At 40.1% G+C, this 22,801-nt stretch overlaps 1 protein-coding gene across 1 annotated transcript in view; it reads left to right on the forward strand.

The window, feature by feature from the left end:
• LOC122987483 (eukaryotic translation initiation factor 3 subunit H) overlaps positions 1–22,801 on the forward strand; it is a 68,565-nt gene that overhangs the window by 16,724 nt on the left and 29,040 nt on the right. The window contains exon 3 of the mRNA XM_044359383.1: positions 19,478–19,645. Within this exon, the coding sequence (XP_044215318.1) occupies positions 19,478–19,645 (168 nt within the window). The remainder of the gene's footprint in view (positions 1–19,477; positions 19,646–22,801) is intronic.

Genomic DNA, 22,801 nt, shown 5'->3' on the forward strand with positions numbered 1-22,801 from the left:
TTCCTTCTGGTTATGCTGCTGTCCCATGCCAAGCTATTAGCACTCTGCCCAGCACAGGTGGTCGGGGCTGCCAAAGCCCCAGTCTGGGCTTCCTCTTTGCTTCAGATTGGCTCAGAAGATGGGAGCAGATATCACACTGGTGAAACAAGCAAGTTTTAAGGGGGCTTGTTTTGTGATGTGTCCTGATTCAGTAATTAGACATGTGTTTTTGCGGGTAGGCTTCTTCGACAGCCAACACATGATGGTCTTTTCTTAGCCAAGGAGCGTTTCATTTGGACATATGACGTGACAACATATAACAAGGTTTTAGCTGTTCCAGTCCTAACAAGACACTTAATTAAAAAGAGCTTGCAAACACACTCTTGATGTACAAACAACCTGTAGTCATTAATGAGGTTGATTTTGCTGATTGGCACCCCCTTTTCAGTTTATTTGTTGTTTATGTCACTCCTTCTGCCACTGTTTGAATTACTTTGCAAACCAATTAGCCACACAACTTCATATTGAATGGAATATGATTGGGCTGTGAGCTAGAGGAAAATGCCTCTCTGTAAGGGAAATGTGACTGCTGAGACTAAAACACTAAAAAGAATTGAACGACAGGAGCAAGTCCTTCTGAAATTCCAAGAGACTCTTCTCTTTCCATGGACATTCTTAAATAATAGATTGGGACACAGAATATGTTAATGACTTGTCATTATATAGCTACACATTTAGTGATATCAAATGTTGAAAAGGTACCAGACACACAAATGTGGGGAAATTTGCAAATCCTCATTAAGAATGTGTCTTGTGACTTATCTGGGCCCCAGGGGAAGCACTTACAATACCTCATATGTGTGTGTTTGTGTTCTTGAAACCCCCTAAGGCCCTCAAATGGCTCTCAAATGGCTCCATTTAAAGGCTGTGGGGGTATGTACAGATCGTACTTGACTGGCATCTCCCTGAGTCTCTGGTTGGATATTTGCAGCTTTTAGGGTGGGGAAAAATTACACCTTCACCACTTTTATTACTGTACAGATTTAGTTGACCCCACATAAATCCCAGCAAAGTTTCACCCACCTTCATCCTGAGCTGAGGTCCAGTCAAACAGATTAAGTTGAAACTCCTGTGTAGAAGTGCAGGGCTTTGTAGTATCTGTCTGGTTGTGGTAAAACCTTCGCATACCTCTATTTTACTAATACTGTTTTTAATCCCAACCAATATAACAGAACTTCTGCAGAAAATCATTTTAACTAGACATTCCTGCAAATTTGACTTCACAGTTACTCTAATTAGCTTATTTCCACAACTTTGGGAAACAGTGGCATCTACAAAGGTTTAAGCAGTAGGCAACCTGTCAGTCATTACTTAGTAACACAACTCTTGGCAGAAATCACACTCTGCTTCTTTCCACCTGTTAAGTCTTTCTGTTCTTGCTTTGGGGTGTTTTGTTTTTTTAAAATCCCCACTCTTGCTTGTAGAATATGCCTGGTTTGGAAATATTCTTGGATCATCTCACATGCACTGGATGATTGAGCTCTAACTGATTTTCATTTTTATTTAAAGAGCTGGTATTGTGGAAAACAAGAAAAAATTAACTTTGAGATGGATTAGGGTGATAGTGGGGGCTCTCCTGTGCTGTAAAATTATTCATTTCTATCTCCTCTGTCTTTTTAAGTTATTTGAAATGTTGAAATTGGCTCAAGAGCTAGCGGTTACGTGGCCGAACTCGTTGCTACGTCACAACCAACAGTCACATCAAATATGCAGGGAAGCTTTAGCACGAGGCCGCCACTGCCACGCTGAATGCATACGTAACTTCTGTTGTCAGTTTTAGCTAAGCTAGCCACCTGCAATTACTTTGTTCCGAAACTTAGACACGATCTTACTGTTCTGAAACAACCTTTTTAAATCTCAACTGTGCAACAACAGGTTCCTCCCCTTCATTCATGACCAGACTCTGGTTCATAAACTCCTATGTACTGTCTTATGTGTCCAGCGGCAGCCATTACTCCTAGTAAACATGCAGTGTAAGGGAAACGGCATTATTCATTGGGTATTATTCCGATTGGCTGGTGGTGAAGGTGGGAGCCACACCTCCAGCCAATTTAAGTGGTCATTAATAATGCCAATTTTATGTGAATAGCTTCGGAAACAGCCTGCTGGAGGACAGAGGGGAATCTGGGTTTTACAGAAAGATGGATTTGGAGACACAAACAACTTTTGGTGAATTAAATGTCACAGATATGTTTAAAATAGACTCAGTGTTTATAAAAATGAATCAAAAAAGACCGTAATACCAGATCTTTAAGTCTGGGAAGAGTTTATCATTCATTTTCAGGTTGTTTTAGCCTCAGTTTCTTTACTGACTCTTTGTGATTAGTTTCCAGGATTTGTTGATTCATTCTTCTCTCTCCTCAAACAACAGCCCTTTCTCAAAGCAGACATTTTGCCTTGTCAAACACAGGTATAACAGATAACATTAATCAGGGTTTTATTCCATTTAGGTGTCGCAGGTCCAACGCTCTGTAGTTGTGCATGCTGGCTAACTGGTATGGTTTACTGGAACCTAAATGGAACAGAGCTATCATTAATGTTATTAGTTACACATGTGCTTTTCCTGCTTTGACAAGTCAAAATGTCTGCTGTGAGAAAAGGACTGTACTTCCTGTGCCTCTGGTTGCAGCATAACTCTAAGCATCATAATAAATCCACAGCAATGTGCAATGGTTTGCAAGGTGTTTTTTTTTTTTTTTTTTCCCTCCCAAAATGCTTCTCTCTCTCTCTCTTTTTTGCCAGACATACAGTTTGTGGCCAAAGAGTTCAATTTTTGTTTCATCAGTCTGCAGCACTTTGGTCCAAAAAGCTTGTGCTTGATCCAAGTGTTGTGTTGCATACTGAAGGCAAGGGTGCCTTCTGATGGCGCTGCAGTTTGGATCATGTTTGTGCAAGCAATATAGTACTAGCAGTGTGCAGTATGGCTGAAAATGTCATAATATTCTTATCTTACAATAATATTTATCACAATATATATATTAATCACTATGTATACCACGCCCTTCTTAAATGTTTACTTTTCTCATGTAAAAAAAAAAAAGAGACAATACCATAAAATCCCAAACTAATAGAACTTAACGGCTGTAAAAAAGCATCTTGAACCGTTGGACATGTTGAAATTATATACAAGTAATTATTGGTCTTGTAAAACTCTACTGTACCTGTTTTCACAGACTGACAAATCATGACTTCCAGTGTTTTCAGTGTGAATGATTATGAAACTCATTTGCAAATGTGTGGATTTAGAAAAAAATATTGTGAGTAAGATTAAATGGCAGGAAAAAGCTGTAACTTGAAGGCAGGAAAAACAAGCCATAATATTTCCAATTATGCTGACAATTTGCAGACATTACTATGAATGTAGCGGAGAGGCTCAAGCTAATGGCACAATCTTAAAAAAAATAAGTTTTATTTTTTAAATGAGCTGCGCTTTGGTTCAGTAAGTGCTTTTTCAGTGGAAAGGGAACAAGTGTAGCCTTCCATTTAATATCTCCTTCTTCCAAAAATATTGATATAGCAGTTGAAAGAGGGCTTGGGAGGTGAAGCAGCGTCCTAACACCATCCAGACACAAAGTAACACCTCAAGCGAGTTGCCTGTGCCCATGACCATTAGTGATTTTCATGCTGGTTCTCATGTTGCCTGATCTGCTCAACATCGTGGTTCTTGTATTGGCTCTGTGAAAGTGGCCCTGGTACACTTCTAGAAAATAATTTTAATGCTGCCATTTGCCGGTGAGTGTAATGAAAACAGGTGTGCCTGCCATACAAGTTACATTTCCCCTCGTTATGTTTAGTCTCCTCTGAAATATGCTCAACCTTTCTTAGCCACTTGATATCCATAGAATTATGTTAAATGTTACATTTGTTCTTTATTTCAATCTTTTCTAAGACATTGTAATTTAAAATGCTGTATTAGCAATCAGGCTAATTGCGTCAGTCGGACTTTATTACTAAAATTTTAGCTACTGTCACTTTCCTGCTTTTCTCCCAACCCACCTATATTTTACAGTAAGTAACTTCTTGATTGCCTTAAATATTCAATATATTAAATAAATATTTAGAGTTAATTAAACAGAGCTTCCCCTTTGTTTCAATGGTAGGTGCCCATGTTGTAGTAGTGACACTTTCTTTAATTGGGGAAAATGATGCACTTGATGGAGGGAACTTGTATTTTGCATTGTGTAAATCATCAATTCAGCTTTGACTGTGGCTGGCAGGAAAGCTGCAGCATCTGCTACAGATTTGCTTGGCTCTTCTCCATCCATCATTGTCCATCCAATGGTCCTTGACACCTCCACTGAATTGTCTTCTTCTCTTGAGATTTTAGTGGATTGCAGTCTGCTTGCCTTCCTTTTATTCTCCAGTCCCTTCATTTTCTCATGGCTCCTGTGGTCTGCTGCAGATGCTTTCATTCATAAACTAGCAAACTTGCCTCTTATATAAAGCAAACCAAGTTTGAAATGGACTCAAAGCCAGGCTGAACTATACTTGACAAAGTTAACTTGTGTTCACGCCTCAGCAGAGTTTTGCTGCATGGGTAGTTCAAAGATGGTGGGAACCAATGTGTGTTTGGATTCTAATGACTGCTTTTTGCATGGAGAACCATCACTAACAATTGTGTGTATTGTAATAGCATGCTGTAATAATGGAAATCCAGAGTGGTCCCATGGCATTATGTTGGAAGCTTATGTGTCAGATATGAGTTTTAATACCTCTCAAATGTTTTCTGCATTTGATTAACTCTCTGGAAGAGAGAGATATTAGTGCAGGTTTTGGAATAACATTAAACTGTCTAAATGAGATTTAGGGAGTGGAAAACTCAGCTAAAATATGAACATGAATACAGCTTAAAATTGCTTTTCATAATTTGCTACTACTTAATAAAAAGACACAATTTTCTTTTTTAGAAAATACTTTTTATGAAGCACAGCACCTCCATCATAAGACTTGATAATGAGCATAGGTTGAGAGGTTTTATTTTTAACCCTGAGTGACTAAACTGAATTTCTTTCTTGATGCACAGTGAAGCAATTACAAAAAAACTAAATAAATTGTATTGTCAAATTATCGCAAAGGGTTTCTTAAGTTCTTAATTGAAGATTGAACACAAAAAAACTTTGCGGTTTGAGACTCATACATTTTTGTTTGTAGACATATGATTATGAAAGTAGCTGGCAACAGAGGGAACAACAAGAAGTGCCAACTGGATGGGATGTTTGTAAAAACAAATAAAAAAAAAAACCCTTAATCTTCTTAAACCAAAGCAAAGCAACGGAAGTGCAACACAAACAGAACTAATTAAGGCAAATTACATCAGCATTTTTCTCCAGTAGGGTCTGTAAGGTTAGTCCTTGGATTTCAAAGCTGTAATTGTCATCTGTGGCAGACATTTTCATGGTGGGTTAATTGAAGTCAGGGGGATTAAAAACGCCTCTGCCATGATCACCCCACTCCTTGCTGTAAATACATTATTCAGTATGCAGTGAAGTGTGTGTGTTTTGTAAGAAGTTGGCCCTGTCCCATTCTGATAAGGTCTTTCTTGGGGTTAACCCTTCAATAGATCACGCTACCTGCCCCAAATGGGAAATTGATTTCCTCCGTTTTTCCTGGCTCTCCTTCAGTGAGGCTAATTAGTAATTAGAAATCACTTGGCAGTCCAATATTGAAGATATCATGTGTACTGTTATGTATCAGGATTTCTTTTGGGAGGGGGGCACTTTTTCAAGGTCTAAAAAAAAATTCTCACTTATTTGTCTTTTGCTCATCGTTCCCAGTCTCTCACCTTTTCTCTCTGAGTTCTCTGTCTCTCTCTCTCTCTCTCTCTCTCTCGCTGTAGTGTAGATCTGAGACTGGCTGTTAGCAGCGAGCCGGGGCTCTATCTGCTTTTGAATGCTCACCCAGCGTTATAAATCAAGAGTATGGGTCCCCCGGGTGCCGTCACCATCGCCATCAGTTCCACTGTTTTATTCATCCGCTCCTTTGTCTCATCACGATTTTGCCCCACATTAAAGTGTGTGTGTGTGTGTGTGTGTGTGTGTGTGTGTGTGCGCGTGTGCGTGTGTGTGGGTGGAGGTGGGGTCAGAATGCATTACCGCAGCCTGCTGCTAATCCAGGTGGGCTGCAGGGAGTAGGGGGAGGGAGAAAGGTAAGAAAGTAGAGAAGGATGTGACAAGGATGGGAGAAAATGAAGAAGGGCTGAGGATGGCTGGAGAGAGGGGAAAGGAGGTTTGTGGTGGAGGAATGGGGAGATGACACAGAAGAGAGAAGGTTATGAGGGGAAAATGAGAGCAACCAAGCAAAAGATTGAGAGTTAGGGCAGAAGCAAGGAGAGGAGAAATGGAAAAAGATAGACAGCGAAAATAAACAGCTGTGAGAGAGATGCTGTGGAGAAGGAACACCCGGCAAAAGATGGAGCAAGATGGCGAGGAAGAAGACAAATGGCAATGATGAGTTACTAGGAGAGCAGCGGTGAAAGGCGAGAGTGTTGTTCACGGTGAACAAAATAGAGGAATGAACAGTTAATAACTTGGTCACTTGGGGAGACTAGTAAACACCAGTAGCAGACCAGTACAATAAGTGTTTAATTCCCCTGTTTGGCCTTCATGGTGACAAGGAATTATGTGTTTTTTTTATGTTCACAGTCTTGTACATAAAAATTGAACAGGACTCCTAATTCTGGAATCCTGGATGTCTGAAATATCTCCTCCCACTTTGCTTTTCTATTAGGATGCATAAATCACTGATGTTTCTATGTTTACTCATGCAAGCGTGTACGGTTGTAGAGTTCTTTACGCATGCGAGTCCACCTGGGATCTGGATCAGATCAATGACGTGGGTGGCGCTGCGATTAAAGCATGGATACTGAGGTCTGTATAGGAAAGAGGAAAAGACCTACACCTGGGCATACATGCTCCGTGAGTGCGGTCGCTTCATCTGTTCTGGCCGGCAGAGAGAGAGAGAGAGAGGAGGGATAATTGATGGCATTTAAGGAGAGGACATGTAGGGATTAACAAGAATGTAAGAAAAACAAAGTCCGATCCATTAAACATGTTTAATCACAGGGTCTGTCTCAATAATATGTGTTGTTTTGCGTAGTCCAAAGCCAGTGGGCAGTATTTTGACCAACACAGAGGTGACATTTTAAAGGTTTTTTGGTAGTTGTCATACATGTCTCATCTGTAGTTTCTAATTTGAATGTTTTTTCTGCATTTATGGAATGTAAAATTGGCACACGTAGTCTTTTAATGGCTTTTATATAGTGTAAATACGATGTGAAGCTTAACAGGACTGCAGACGTATGTTACCCACCATACTATGCGCACACTGCACTTCCTACCTCTTGCTAGCATACATTGCTGTTAAATGAACATTGACGAGATGAAGTAGAATTTGTTTTTCTCCCGTTCAAAAAGAGAGAAAAAATGATATGCACACATATGAAACACACACACAATTTCCCCTTCCACATCATCTCCCCATTCCCCCCGCTATAAAAACAAAGCTTTGTGACAAGCGGCGCTGTCAAATGTGCATATGGTGAACTCGTCGGCGTGTTATGCACACAAAGCAGCAGCTTCACTATGCTCTCACTCTTCCCCGTGCATCGGAGCATCCACTGAGTGTGTTTGTGGCCCGGTGAGCGTGTGTTTGTGCGTGCGTGCACGTGGAAGGCAGGCAGCTCTCCGCAGGGCTTGCTTAACTAAGATAAATTGCACCTAATCCACTGTGCCAGGTGGAACATGGACCACGGTGGTTGCGCTCACACAAACACACAGACACACTCACAAATAAGGACACACATCCCATTATAGCCTTGCTGCTGAAAATTAGCCCCGTGCCTCTCCTGACACCTCGGACCAGACCACAACTCGATACCACCATTTACTTCCCGACAACTCTCACATTTATCACTGCTACCTCCTTCCGACAGATGAACGCGCGGACGGACAAAATGCCACGCCATGACAGAAGGACAAGCTATCTCCACCAGCTGACCTTGACAATACGGAGAAAGAAAGCGTTTGTCCTCTTCTCTCTTTTAGAGAAGGAAAAAATATGCTTGAAGTTATTGCCTTTGACAGTAGTATCCAAGATGAAGCATATCTGCCAGAACACATAGATGAATTGGTCTGGGTCAGTGATATTCTTACTGTGCAAGGTAGTATGCTGCTGTTGATAATTAGTCACTGAAATTAGCTGTAATTATTCATTTTTAGTTTGTGTATTCACCTGTATGATGGAGTGTCCTTAAATGAAAACCTTCACATTATTACTCTGCTGCTGAAAAATGTTGATTAGCCTGTCAGGTTACACCTGTCCTGGTTGACAGTGCCATTTAAGTTTCCGGAATCAGTGTGCTGGAAATGATGATTTTAAAAATGAAATATGATTTAGAAACAAACTAGGTGTCATATTTTGACAGGTAACTTTAGTTAAACTTCATACAGCTGTCCCTCAGGCTTTAAAGGTTTCCCTCAAGACAAGTTTTAAGATTTATATAAAATACTCTACTTTGAATAAGAATTTGTCTGATATGGTTTTCCCACAAAAAAGTTCAATTATCTTGTTGAAATCCTTAAAATTACATCTACTACTTCTTAATTAAAAATTCCAGAATCTATCAATATGCAAATGTTGTTTGTTTCGAAAGTGGAACTGCTGAACACAAGATGTCTCCTACTTGTTCTCATTGTTTGTGCTCTGGAGCCTTTAAGTTTCCACATCACACTTGTGTAAGTTTGAGTATTGGACCACAGTTGCCTTCCAAACTATTTGTGATGTCACAAATCATGCTCATAGATACACCCCTCAAAACTGGGTTGTCACTTTCCTCCTTCAGCAGATGAATGTGAAAACAGTCTTTAAGTGTCAAACTCTGCACAGTGAAGCTCAAACATCCAACTGCAGGAACAAAAAGGAAAACATATTTTTGAGTGGAGGGGGACTTTAAAATGACTCATAAAAAGAGAGAATCATTTCATAATTTGTTATGTTTAGGGTCTCTGAACAGTTATGTTTTTGTCTATTTGTTCACACTGCAGGGACTCTCCATATATGTAAGGTCATGACATATCATTTTTCCCTGTCTACATACTGACCCTTTGAGATCAATAGTCAAAGGTCAGCCCTGTCTCACCGTGCCATCTCTATCTCTCACACACGTACACACACGCTGTGTGCTTTACTTAGTCTGCTCACTTAGTAAATTAGTATTCAGAGCTGAAAGGCAGGTCGGTTGTCGTCCTCTGCCCTCCTTATACCTTTTACACTCTTTCCCTTTTTCTTCTCTGTCTCTTCCCTTCATCTTTCCACTATTAACCTCTATTTCTGTCTCGCATGTACAGTGATTTTAATGATTTTCAATGGCAGTCCTCATTAATCTTGTAGCTGTGTTGTCATTCTAATATCTACACTATAATTGACACTGCCTCTGAGCATGGTTAGCTCTTTAGTCTGGTGTTTATTTCCCTACAGTTTTTAGGGGACAGGAGTTTAGTATTTGAGCTAGTGTGCATGGTAATTTTTTGTCTTTTTTTAATCTTGGCCTCTTTTTATTCTAAACACCAGTAAGTGGTGCCTTGAAGCCACCACTATGTCCTATACCTGCTTAACAGCAGGACAGCTGCTTAGTCAGCTGTTTTCTTGCAACTAACTGTATGTGTGCATACGTTCATCTATGTGTGTATGTGTCTTGTTGGCTTGGAAGGAGAATATTTTTTTTGTTTGTTTTTTTTTGGAGACAGACAGAGAAAGAGAGATTGGGAACAAATAAAAAGAAAAATCAATCCAAGGTTTATGTAGGTGGCACTTTGTGGTTCGCTCAAGGGCAGTGTCCGTTAGCTCAAGGCCTAATTGGCATATTGTATTGTGCCTGTTGGACAAAAGAAGCACAGCATAATAACTATGACTGGAACCTTGTTGAAGGCTTTGTCCACTGTGCCTGTTATGCTGGAAACAGGATTTCCAGACATTTACATCAGGGGACTTTTATCAAGTTAGATCCCTGGTACATATCGGCAGTGGTGGGGTCTGAATTGACACAGACAATATTATTTATATTTGAGGATGTCAAATTTGGTCTCAGTAGCATTTTTTTTTTAAAAATATCTAACCGCAACAGTGCAGGATACGGATATTGTAGTGTGTTTAATGATGTCTGTTCTCAAGTGTCCTTGAGAATAACTTTGCATCCCTTTTTTCCCTTATTCAGTCATAGTATAGGCATCATTTTCACTTCGTAGCTTCATTATATTTCATCCCACCAGCACCAGAGCAAAAGTGAATTCGTTTGACCCAAAAATGCTCAGGAGTCGGACTCTACAGATCAGCAGTGATTTGTAATGTGATGAAGGGACTTCGAGGAGGAGAAAAGTGCATTAATATAGTCGGATATTCTCCGTTCTTGTTTAGGGAAGCCAGAGGAGTAGCAAGGTTGGATAAACAGAGAGATGGATCAGAAAAACAAGGCAAAACAGGCAGTAAGTCTCAAGGCCTTCAAACACCGAGATTCACTTTGTTCTCCATAGTAGACAATAGAAGATGAAGTGTTTTGTTTTGTTTTATGTCTGAACAAAGGTCAAGCCAGGTGTATCTACAGAATGCTTAACAGGATTTACACTGAAAACTGGGGATACAGAATACATGTATAAACGCATAGATGCTTGAAGCTACTCTCTCTTTTTTTTACCATCCAAAATAGTTTGTGTTGAGAAGTAAATGAATGGCAGAACAGAGCGCAGAGTAAAAGTAAGTTGTCGGCAGTGTTGAATGTATTGGTCAGGAGTGTGGACTCATTAAATTGGGGTTAGTGTCTGTATATTTGCAGAGTAAGGGGAAGATGAAATGGGGAAAAAAAAATGGAGAAGTTATGGAACTACACTCTTTTCCACTCAGCAGCACTGCTAGAATAAGGTGTCTTTAAATATAATGTGCATAAACATTTTTTTCTTAGCTCTGATGTATTTATGAAACACCAAGATGAGCATATTTTTGCTGTCACCACTGAGCACCGCTTACAAAACATGAGGAATTGGTCCTTTAGAGCAGCCAGCAAAACTAGCAGTTCTATTAAGCACCCAAAATGTTTTTTGTTTTTTTTTGTGTGCTTTTTGTAGTTGACTTGATAGGATGTTGATGGGTCAAGGAAATGAAAACACTTTTTTTTTTAAATGTGCTGAGGAAGAAAGCAAATCTATTACCTTGACTTTTACCATTCTGAACACTACTGCTCTATGCAGTGCGGTTCAATCGCAGCTGTATAGGTTTGTTCTCAAATCCAGCCTTTTTTCCACAACAGTTTTCTTAACCTGTGCTTGATCCATGGTCTATTTAATGCTAGTCATGCTACCTTTATAGCGTAGCATGACAGGGCCTCACTTGGAAAGTTAAGAGGAGGAAATATTTCGACAAAATGCAATCAGGCTATTTTCGTGTGAGATGTCGATCCGTTCCCCAAAGTCAGTAAGAAAAGGAGGGAAATAGGGGGGTAAAGGAAACATATTTCACCATCTTTCAGACATGTGACACCATTTTATTCTATTATTCATCTGCTCAACTTGACATTAGTGGATATAAACTTAGGCTAGCACATGTGTGTATGTGTAAAACCGCAGCAGACTTTCTAGGCAAGGCCCCCGTCAGCCTGTCAAGGTGGTGATTAGAATATGTTGTGACACACAGATACGTACATCCTCACATTCAGAGACACATACACACTCACACACATCTCGCTGCCTACACTGAGATGTTGTGGCCTGCAGCAGCATGCAAGGTCTGATGCAGTTCACCTCTTGTGTCATTGAGTATTAGAGTATGGACTATCTGTCTGGTTCATCGCAGAGACACACATCCATGCATGCCCACGCACACACACCCTCACTGGTTGTTCCTTTTTGATTATGAACATTACTGCCCAAGGTGGAGACTTTGGCTCCCGGCTGATAAATACCTTCCACCATACTACATACTCACACTTGCTTTGGATGTACAGCATGCACTATATGGCATCCTTGGGCTTTCTACATCTCAAAATGTCTCTTTCCAGTGCACTTTGCACTGCTCACATACAAAAACACACTTTTGCACTCCACATTTCACGCTCTCACCCAGCATCACGTCCTGTTTCCTTCTCCATTTTCCCTTTTTTTTTTTTTTTTTTTTTTCCCCCCATGCTGAACTGAAGGTTTCACACACACTCTTTTAAACACGCATTCATTTTGTGTCACACACACACCCTATCCCCTTACCTATCCCTGTCACACACGCACACACACAATCAAGCGCTAAGGGAATGGGCAGACTCATTCCCTGTCTGGCCTCGGGACCCAGATTGATTGATAGGAGAGGCAGCAGGGCAGCAGAAATGAGTGAGGAATAGCAAGCGGTGGCACATGCTCCCACCTCCACGCCTTGATGATATTGTTAAATTGGTTATTCTCTGGCTAATGCTGCCGTTATGTCCACAGAATATTACCGTCTGTCTTGGTAATGCAACTCTGTCATGCTGGGACCCACATTTTTTAAGATGGTTTAGGCTCTGCCTGGACAGGACCTAGACTAAGGTATTGTCTGAATTTTATCAGTCGAGGACCCTTCTGACACCCATGTTGGCCACTGAGTTAGTTTATCAAAGGGAGATAGAGGGAAAAGAACCGATATCTGCTACATACTTATACCTCAACCCAAACTCTAATATGCCTCCAAATGCAAATCAACATCCATCTTTGTACTAAAAGAATTTGGCCTTCCTTCATTTTCTTTTTTCCAAGATCACATTTGTCAGCATGTACACAGCATGGTTCATCAGTGCACTGCTTCTATTTGGTCAGACATCTGTGAACTGCCCGGCTTAACTGGATTACTCTACAGTTGGGCAGACCGGCTCCATTGAAGCGGAGGGTTAAGTGTTTTATTTAAGGTCACCTCCACCTCAATGGTAGTCGAAGGAACGGAAAATATATTCATTAATTTTACTGCTTTTTTTCATATTGCCGTGCAATACAGAAAATCCAAAATCTTTGCTGCTCTCACTTTTTGTCATTAACCTCTTCCACTCCAGCCCTCCTACCATAGACCCATTTTTTGGGGGGGGGCAGGAGATGTTTAAGGGGAGATGGCAGGTCAACAGTATATGCCACATAGAAGTGGTATACATCATCTGAAGGCACTGTGTGTCAAATTTCTCTAGTCATAAATCTGTAATGAACATTGTTTTGGTTAGGCACCTAATCAAATTTTGAAAGTTTAGTGTATAAGGGCTTAGAACACTATGATAGAAGTATATGATGGTCATTCCCATGCTCAGTTATGTCTCATAAGTTGTTGCAGTAATTTTTGGGTTGATACCATTTGTTACACAGAAAAGTTAACCATTTTTGACCACTTGAGAATTGATAAAAATAGTCAAAAATCCCTCCAAAGCACCACATTAAGACGCCAAGACCTTGAGGAACACCACAGAAAAATTCATGCTGTGATTTTAACAAATGGTCTCGCTACAATGAAATTTCTACTGTGGGGACTTATATCATCAGACATGAATATAATTGGGCTCATTGAATCCACAAGAGTCTCAGCTTTCCAGTCATACCCAATTTATGCAATTCCAAGACTGATTAGTGACCCTGCTGTGTAGAAATTCAAATACACCACTTTTAGAATAGGCGAAAATAACACATTTATACTGCATGCAAAATCCTGCATGGGTTTTGCCCAAAACTTCATGGGATTAGCATGAAGTGGGCATGTCTGTAAAGGGGAGACTCGTGGGTAACCATAGAACCCATTTTCATTCAGATATCTTGAGGTGAGAGGTCAAGGGACCCCTTTGAAAATGGCCATTCCAGTTTTTCCCTTGCCAAAATTTAGCCTAACTTTGGAGCATTATTTAACCCCCTTCCCAACAAGCATGACATGATTGGGAGCAATGGATTCCTTAGGTCGTCTAGTTTCATATGATGCCAGTATCTTCACTTTAATACTGAGCCTGCTACAGCCTCTGAAAGGAAGTAATGTCAACTGCAGAATCCGGCGTCTTCGGGGAGTGGAAGAAGTTAATGAATTAGGTCTTTGTTACTAGCTATTAGGTATCATTATCTTTGTTATAGCTTATTTTTATTGCTGATCAAGAAATGAATAATACACTGCTCAGTCCTTGAAGTAAAGATGGCAAACATTTGATGGTTACAGCTTCATAAGTCCTCATATGTAGGGTTTTTTTTTCTGCTATTTTCTTTATAGAGGTTCTTATTCATAAAATTAATTTGAAAAGGTTTTTGTCACTGGTATTTCAGATGTGCATTCATTATTTTTTCAAACAATTTTTAGTTTAATACACATACTAAGAGGCTTTGATTGTACTCTGGGGTGGAGTATGCACTTGCATAGAGCAGCTGGATTCCATTAGCACCTCAATCAGATGGTCACAGTTTGTTTTACTGTCTTTTTTCGCAGTAGTAGGTTTATGAGCAAACAAAATGGAAATAAGTTAAATGGCCATAAAATGTTTTTTCATGTATAAGACCATTTTCTTTGGTTCAATGCATTGTAGCCAGTCCACTGGTCTCCGTTCATGTCAGTTCTGTTTTAAAATCAATGCAAAGACTTGACTATTAACAAGACTAGGTCAAAACCTGGTATATGGCTGGACCGTGTATGGTCAATGTGTGAAAATGTGGCCAGTTTGTTACAGGGACAGTCAGTGTAGTGTCTATAATGAGAATACTTGGATATTAAATGTTCATCTGCAATGCTCTGTAGTGGTCCCAGTAATATATGCTGGTAAAGTGTGCCGAAGTAGCATCACATGACATGGTGAAGCTACGTTTGAGTCAAAAAAAAAAGGTTGTAAATACAGTTGTAAGAACAATTTTTCCCCTCACATCTTGGGATGTTTGATTTGAAAGCAAACTTACTTTAATTCTAATTATAACTATTTTAATTACCTATCTGTTAACTCCCCCTGCTCTTTCATCTGTTTCACTCTGTGGATGTCTCTCGTGTTGCACTCGTTTTGCATTGTGTTTTGTCAGTGTGATTGTTATTTTGGGTGTTTTAACTGTGCGCCCTCCCTCATGCATCATAGAAGCCTTTTTTCTGTCTCTTTCTCAGTTAAGGAGGCTGTGGTAGAAATTGTAAATGAAAGTTTTGGGAGCAAATTCAGGAGGTTTATCTCCGCCCAGTTACTGCAGTCACAGTCAAATCAAGCGCATCTTCCCCACACTAAACTGATATAACAGCTGCATGAGTCGTATGTTTTACCTGCAAGACTTGTGTTTTACTGCTGTTGTTTATCATTTGTGATGTGAAAATTTCAGAGAAATAAAAAGCTTGCGTCCTGGTATTAGTTCAGTTATAAAATCCAAACGCACTGTGGAGCATCCCCCTTGTCGGCTGCTGACACCTTGAAGAGTCGATCACACTGGACAGTAGACACACTGGTAAGTGTCTGTTTAAACAGAACTTTGGCTGACTAAGGCTGTGACGGTATGGATTTTCTCTTACCGCGGCGGAAAAGCAATGAATCCCTGCGGTTTGGAGGTTGATTTAAAGCCTATGTACTTCTTCTTTTTAGCTTTATGGTTATTGGGTTTTTGTGTAGTTGGTGCATTAATTTTAACGCAAAATAAAAAAAATATTTGCAACTCAGAAGAAAGCTCAAGCATTATCCTATATTTGCGCCTTAACCTTTCTCTCAGAAAATTAACAAATACATTTACGAAGGGCTACATGTTGTCACCCTTGCAGAATAATTACTCATTGCAACCAATAATCTATTTCTATGTGCTCTGAGGTCTCCTGGTCACTTGGTTGCTCTCAGTTGACCTACCGGCTCTGGGAAAAAAACATCTCATGTTCTTTAAATTTCTTTGGAGCCTACTCTGGGCTTTTGAAATTCTCTGTACTTGAGAAGTTATTTCATGACCTGCCTCAAATCCATGCCTTTTCACAGTTCTGTCTTTGAATTCTGGAGCAACGTTGAAACGAACTAATGGTAAAGACATTTCAAGGACGTTCAGAAGAATTTCATTGAAAATTTGTTTAAACGTTTAACTCTTGACATCCATGGTAAATCAAAACTTCAGTCATTGACTTTAAAGTCTTTCTGAGGAAAGTTAACAGAAAAGCAAGGCAAGTGAACAGAGTTCTGTGTATTGTCACTCACCAAGACATCACAGTGTGAACTGATAAAACACAGTTTGAAGCCGGTTAGTTGACTGGGGAAAACCATCACTTGTTTATTTGTTGTTGTAATCACACCAACACATATTCAGTTGTGCAATGGGCTGCTTCTTTGTCGGGGTGTTCTTTAGCAACCTCAGTGCCTCATCTACACTCTATAAGGCTCTCACTCCCTTAGCTACTTAGGCGATGATTAGTTAGCCTACTGCTTAATTCATTAGTTGGCCATTACATCTCCATTATATCACTTAACACATCAAGTCTTGTTTAATCTCTAACAGATACACATGTACTGTATGTCCTCTTTACGTATTGAAAACCATATTTCAGAATTGTGTCATTTTAGAGCATTTTATATATTTTTTTTTAACCACAATGACCAGATACGTATGCTCGAAGGGCAAAGACTGCATGTAAATAGGAAAAAAAGAGCAACAACAGCAGCAATTCATTACTAAATTAATAAAATGAAATAAACATCATCGATGTAAAAGTTTATTTGCTTGACTGACACATATAATCAATGATATTAACATTCTTGCTCTGTGAAAAGGGAATTAACAGTTTAAACAAGGTGTGTGTACTTATTAGATTGATATGGAGTGAAGGGGAGGTGCACAGATAAGTGTCTATACAGGCAAAAAACCTCACATATTAAATCTATTTTGTCAGCAATGATTTATAAGTAATTTTATGACACAAATTGATTTGACACTGAACATACAGACGCTGTACACACATTACAATATAGAAGACTATAAAGGACAGCAAAGGGAGTTGCCGATTGGAGACAGGAGAGTTGGTTGATTGGTTTTCCAGCCTCTGTTGTCAATCCGCCAGCCTTCAGCCTTTCACTTCAGAGACAGATCGCTTTGTGCACAATTTCCTTACTAATGATAGGTTGTTGGGGCAGGTTTACGCATCACAGGCGCTTGAGAGGTAAGTACCCATACTGATTGGCATAGAGGTGCAGAGACAGATACAGAAGTTAGTTGACAGGCTGCCTTCCTTCTCCATTGAGGTCTGTTCGTCTTGGAGTCAGCTGCCAGCTTGCCCCTGGGCAGAGCCACTCTCCAACAGACTAACTCTTAGTCTGTCACTATCAGTCTCTCCCTTTCTCACGCTTTCCCTTTTTACTTCCCCTCTGTTCTCTCTCACACACTCCGTGTTTTAATTCTCACCTACTTTCTCTTCACTCGTCACTGTCAGAATTACAAAGAAGACACTTGCATCTTTTCCCACCTGCTACCCCCACCAGCTATTTTTTTTCTTTATGAAATATACCATGCACACATTGCTCCCATGGGTTTGCTACTTCGCTAAAGAATCACTGTTAAAGAATCACAGCTAAGAAACATACACACACACACACACAGTGCAAAACACCACCTGACACCTCCTCCTCCTCCTCCTCATGTGGTTTGTCACAGCATTGCTACGCAGTCTGCAATCTCTATCTTCCCCCTCATATACCCTATCTCTCTCAATTCCTCCCCATCCTCCTCCTCCCCCCTGCCGATCTGCTCTGCTTGCTTTTGTCTCACTGACCATGTCAATCACTAAATAAAAGGTTAGATTAAAAGGGTAGATTGGTACACACAGTCCATCCCTGTATGAGGGGCTGTGAATAGGGCCTCTCTGCCAGTCTGTCTCCATTCAGCGCTCCAATCCAGGTGTTGTTGAAATACAGTGAGATTTTATTGTCAAGGAGAAGAGGCACCTCAGTGCTACACTCATGTCGCACTCATTGCCGGAGTTGTTTGTTAATTTGTGGCAGGCCATTGCCATTTGTTTTCTGTGTGGAGTACAGTGGAAGCAGTGGATCAGCATGACAATGAGGGAGAAGTATGTATGCGTTAGGAGGAGGGTGCTTTAATACCAGATAAATGGGACGGCTGTGGCTCCGGAGGTAGAGCGGGTCATCCACTAATCAGAAGATCGGCGGTTTGATTCCTGGCTCCTCCAGTCCGCGTGTCAAAGTGTCCTTGGGCAAGATACTGAACCCCAAATTGCTCCTGATGGCTCTGTCATCAGCGTATGAATGTGTGTTAATGGGTGAATGTGACTCGTAGGGTCAAAAGCGCTTTGAGTGGTCGGGTAGACTAGAAAGGCACTATACAAGAACAGTCCATTTACAATTTAAATGAATGCAAATAATCCAGACACTATTTTGTACATTGCTGCTGAGTTTATTGATACTAAAACACAGTTCTGTGTCTAACATGACTCTGTGTGGTCAAATGCCTCGAAGTGACCAACTGAAATATTAATAGCCTATTATTTTGACACAAGTCACTCCCTGCTTTACATAACATTACCACCAGGGGTTGAATTCGGGCCATTATAAGACGCCAAAAGAGAAATGTCACCCATGTAATTAGGTGACATTACATTTTGTTTTCATTTGCTCCCTTTTCTTTCTCCTCACCTCCTTTTTCCTCATGTTACCTCTTATCCTTGTTCCTTTTCTCTCCTTATAACCTCTTCCTCTCTTTCCACTGTCCTTCACCTTTCTGTCTTCTTGGCTCTTTTTCTTTCCCTCTGCTTGCCACCCTCCCTTTTTCCACCTCTCCGGTTTGTTCTTGTTAACAGCCCCAGCAGGAGAAGGATGTGCTCTACAGACTGGAGTCTAGGGGGCCACAGCTGCCCAATAACACCCTGATTTATAAACCTCCTCCAGCTAGCCTGCATGGAGATGCTGTTTTGCTCGCTTGTTGTGGCTGTTACTTACAGCCGGCGAGGCAGGGTTGTTTGTGTTTCTGGCCGTGCGTCCTTACAATGTGTCTGGCGTAATGAAATGGCTCTCCTCGTAATGTATCCAACCTTCTCTCTCCACTAGCTGAAGCCTGTCTTTGTATCTATTCGGCTGTTTTCCGTCCACCAGGATATATTTACTGACATGAGGAATGAAAGGGCGACTGGTGAATCCTGGTTGATGTTTGTTTTAGAAATCTCCACCACAACCACTTGATAACAGGAGATGAAGCCTTTGTTTTTCTCTGTTTCAGTTTATTTCTCCTTCATATCCTTGTTGTTCATTTTTTCACTCCATTTGTCATGTTTCTCACATCTTCTCCTTCCCTCTCTCCCTCTGTTCGTACACCATGTCCAGTTCCAGATGGAGACCAGATATTCACAGATCAAAAAAAAAAAAAATTCAATGTAGTTCATTTTGAATTAAATCTTTATTCTCTCTCTCTCTGTCCTCTTCCTCTGACTTTTCTTCTCTCTGCTTTCCTACCTCTTTCTCTGCCTCTAGTCCAGTACCAGATGGAGATGATGCGTTCTCTGCGTCACGTCAACATCGACCATCTGCATGTGGGTTGGTACCAGTCCACCTACTATGGCTCTTTTGTCAGCCGAGCGCTGCTCGACTCCCAGTTCAGCTACCAGCATGCCATCGAAGAGTCCGTTGTACTCATCTATGGTAAGTAGACCTATACAGACTACATAAAGACTATGTTTTCATGATGATTTCTTCTCATCTTTACCACTGCACATACTCAAACAAATTCAACTGTGCATTTGTTGGTGGATATACATCATAGAAACTATCTATAGATGGGACCTGTGACATCAGATTAAAGGACAAGATGGCTTTGTGTCCAGACAGACTGGTCAGGATACATTTTACTATCGGTAAACCCTCAAATGGTTTACAGGGTCTTCCTGAAAATCTCAGCTATGGCTCAACATTAAAACATTTTTAGATTTATTTATGCTCATGATGTCACCAGTTAGACACATCTGGATGAAACATGATGAAACATGTTATGATGCTCTGCTAAACCATGACAATATGCTAGCAAATTGATAATAAATAGGATTAAGTTTTAAATAATTGGTTTTGTGATGAAAAATAATTGTAGTCTCACCTTTTAGGTCAGTGGTTTCATGAAATGGAAGCCCCTGATCATAAAGGGTTCAACCATCGGTCAGTACTGGGAATGGTCACATGAGTTGGTCTAATTCTTCATCAATCTATTGCCGTCACAACCAGGAAATGTTTTATTGACTTTGCTGTAAAAGGAGGTGAATGGAGAGAGCAGATCCAATGCCATATTGTTGACCTGTCACAAAACTGCTCAGCCATTCACAGGCGACCACTTACGATAAAGGTGCATGCAGGTTAACAGTGGTTACAGCGGGTTCAATGGCCTCAGGAGAGAAGGCCACTTCCAGTTAAGGTCAACACAATAGTTCCAAGCCAATCAACAATGAAAATCACGAAATCTTCGAAAGATTCAATGTATAAGGTCACAATTTGTCCTCTATCTTCGGCAATAAAAATGGCACTGCTACTAAGGAGTTGCTTACAGGCATTTATTGGTGATATCCATTTCAGTTTCAGTCATGATTAAGGAATCTCAAGTCAAATTTAGTTTCTTTAATCAAAAGGTATCCAAGAATAGGACTGCCACTGAGAAGTCTTATGATATTCTACTGAGATTCACATCCACAAGGTCTCAGCAATACATCAGCGTGACAGAAGTGGGAAAAGATTAGTTGAGGTTAGTACGAATGTTTGTCTAAATCTAACATCAAGATGGTTAGATTTAGATTTACATTTTCAGATAAATCTTGCAAGTGTTTAAATTAGCATCAAGTGCATTTAAAATAGATCGAAGAAGGTTTTTTTTTAAAGCTTTTTTAAAAGTATCAAACGACAAAGTAATTTCAGGCATGAGCAATGCAGAGGTAGTGAGGCCCAAGTTCCAGTCCTAGCACTGCAAAGACTTGGGTCATACCCCCCATAAGTCATCAGTGTCAGGTGAAAAGAAGCTGCTTGTGACGCCATATTTCAAAGAAGTAGCACACGTCTGTCTACAGCCCTTCCAAGGCCAACAGCAAAGATAGGAGTGACGAGCAGAAAACAGGGAAAATAAACGGATTTAACAAGGTAGCTGGTTGCCACTACCTTGATGTGTGTACATAATGTGCCTGCACCTGCGTGACAGTAAAGACCTTTATGAGCTGCTCATAATTATTGCACCACAAATGCAATCTTTCTTTCAAATGGCAGCAATATTAGAGTAACAGAAAACTAAAACCTGCTACTATAAAACAGTGTAGATTAAACTCCTTGGTATCTGAATGAATAATTGATTATTTCATAACAGCAGCAAGTGGTCATTGAGTTCAGAGTCAGTGCATTACATGCATAGGAGCACATAGAAGTAAATTACAAAAGTAATATGTCATTCGTGGCTGAGGACTATGACAGTACTGTGGTTTTTATATTTATCAGCGATAATAAAATGTGACCCTCACATCACAGATTTTTACAAGCTGAAAACCTATCAAATATAGACATTGTCGAAATGCCAGATAGTATCAAGATAATGTTTCTTGGCTGTATTTTACCCACCATAATGTTCTAAGTTTACCTCTCTCAGGTTTATTAACCGAAAAATAAGTGTAAAGTACAGCCAGGGTCACACAAAAAGTCTCCTAAGCTCACTGAACTGGAGTCACAATCTTTCATTAAAACAACTCAGTGTTTATCTGCTAACTTCCAGTCAAGAGAGAGACGGCAAACAGAATTGTCATTTTAAAAAATTATGAAAACTGCTTTGAATTTCATCAATGTTTCAGTGCTGGGGAGTGTAAAGGAACTCCCTCAGTCCTGTTCTTTCTCCCCAACATAACTTCAGGGTTGTCATGTTCTCAGATTGTACAAATCCATGACACACAAGGATTAATTTTAACCACGTGACACATAAACCCTTCTGATCTAGTCCTGCCAGCCAGCCGGCCACTCATGCAGCCCATTCTCATTCTAAACGAGTGCTCCTGTTAATGTCAATCAATAATGCAGTGCTTAATGGATCAAAGCACCTCAAAGGAATTGACATTATCTCTGTTTAAAGTCAAAGGGAAAGAAAATTGATTTCTTTTTTGTTCTCTTCGTCATTAGCTTACTGGTCATTTTATGCCAATGAATGAATCAATCAGGTGGCCAACTGGCGAGTTAATAGCTTCCGTCCAATGACAGCTTAGAATTACAGCGGGGTATTAAACCAGTTGGTTAAATATGTTCACCATGACAACGTTTTTTTACCAGAGGTGAACAGTTGAAGAGGTCAAGATAGACAGATTCAGAGCTTTTAAGTCGGAACGATTGAAAAACAGAACGACTAGTCCAAAATTGAATCTCATTAGAAGCTTACTTTTGAGTATTATTGTACTATTCTTGAACATTATTATAGTATGGATATATACTGATTTAAAGAGATGCTCCACCAATTTTACACATGAAGTTCAGTTTACTCATCACAAAGAGTACTGATTGACTGGTGGAAGTAGTTGTATAATGTCATTTGTGGCTCTGGAGGTTTTCCAAAGTTTGAAAAAATAACACTTAAGGCATTATCGATTATCTCAACTTGCATTACAAAATGGAGGTGTAGGGTTTGAAAGAAGAGGGCATTTAAAAGACAGGGTCTAATGAAATATACTTGTTCATTATGGGAAATGTAGGATCCAGAGTTTTCTGAGCTTGACTCATAACGGGAACTAAAGGTCAGGATATCCTAGTCTCTGACGATTTGGACCAGTTTGGATTTTTTTTTTTAAATATGTC

Source organism: Thunnus albacares, chromosome 8, assembly GCF_914725855.1.
Source record: "Thunnus albacares chromosome 8, fThuAlb1.1, whole genome shotgun sequence".
Classification (NCBI taxonomy): domain Eukaryota; kingdom Metazoa; phylum Chordata; class Actinopteri; order Scombriformes; family Scombridae; genus Thunnus; species Thunnus albacares.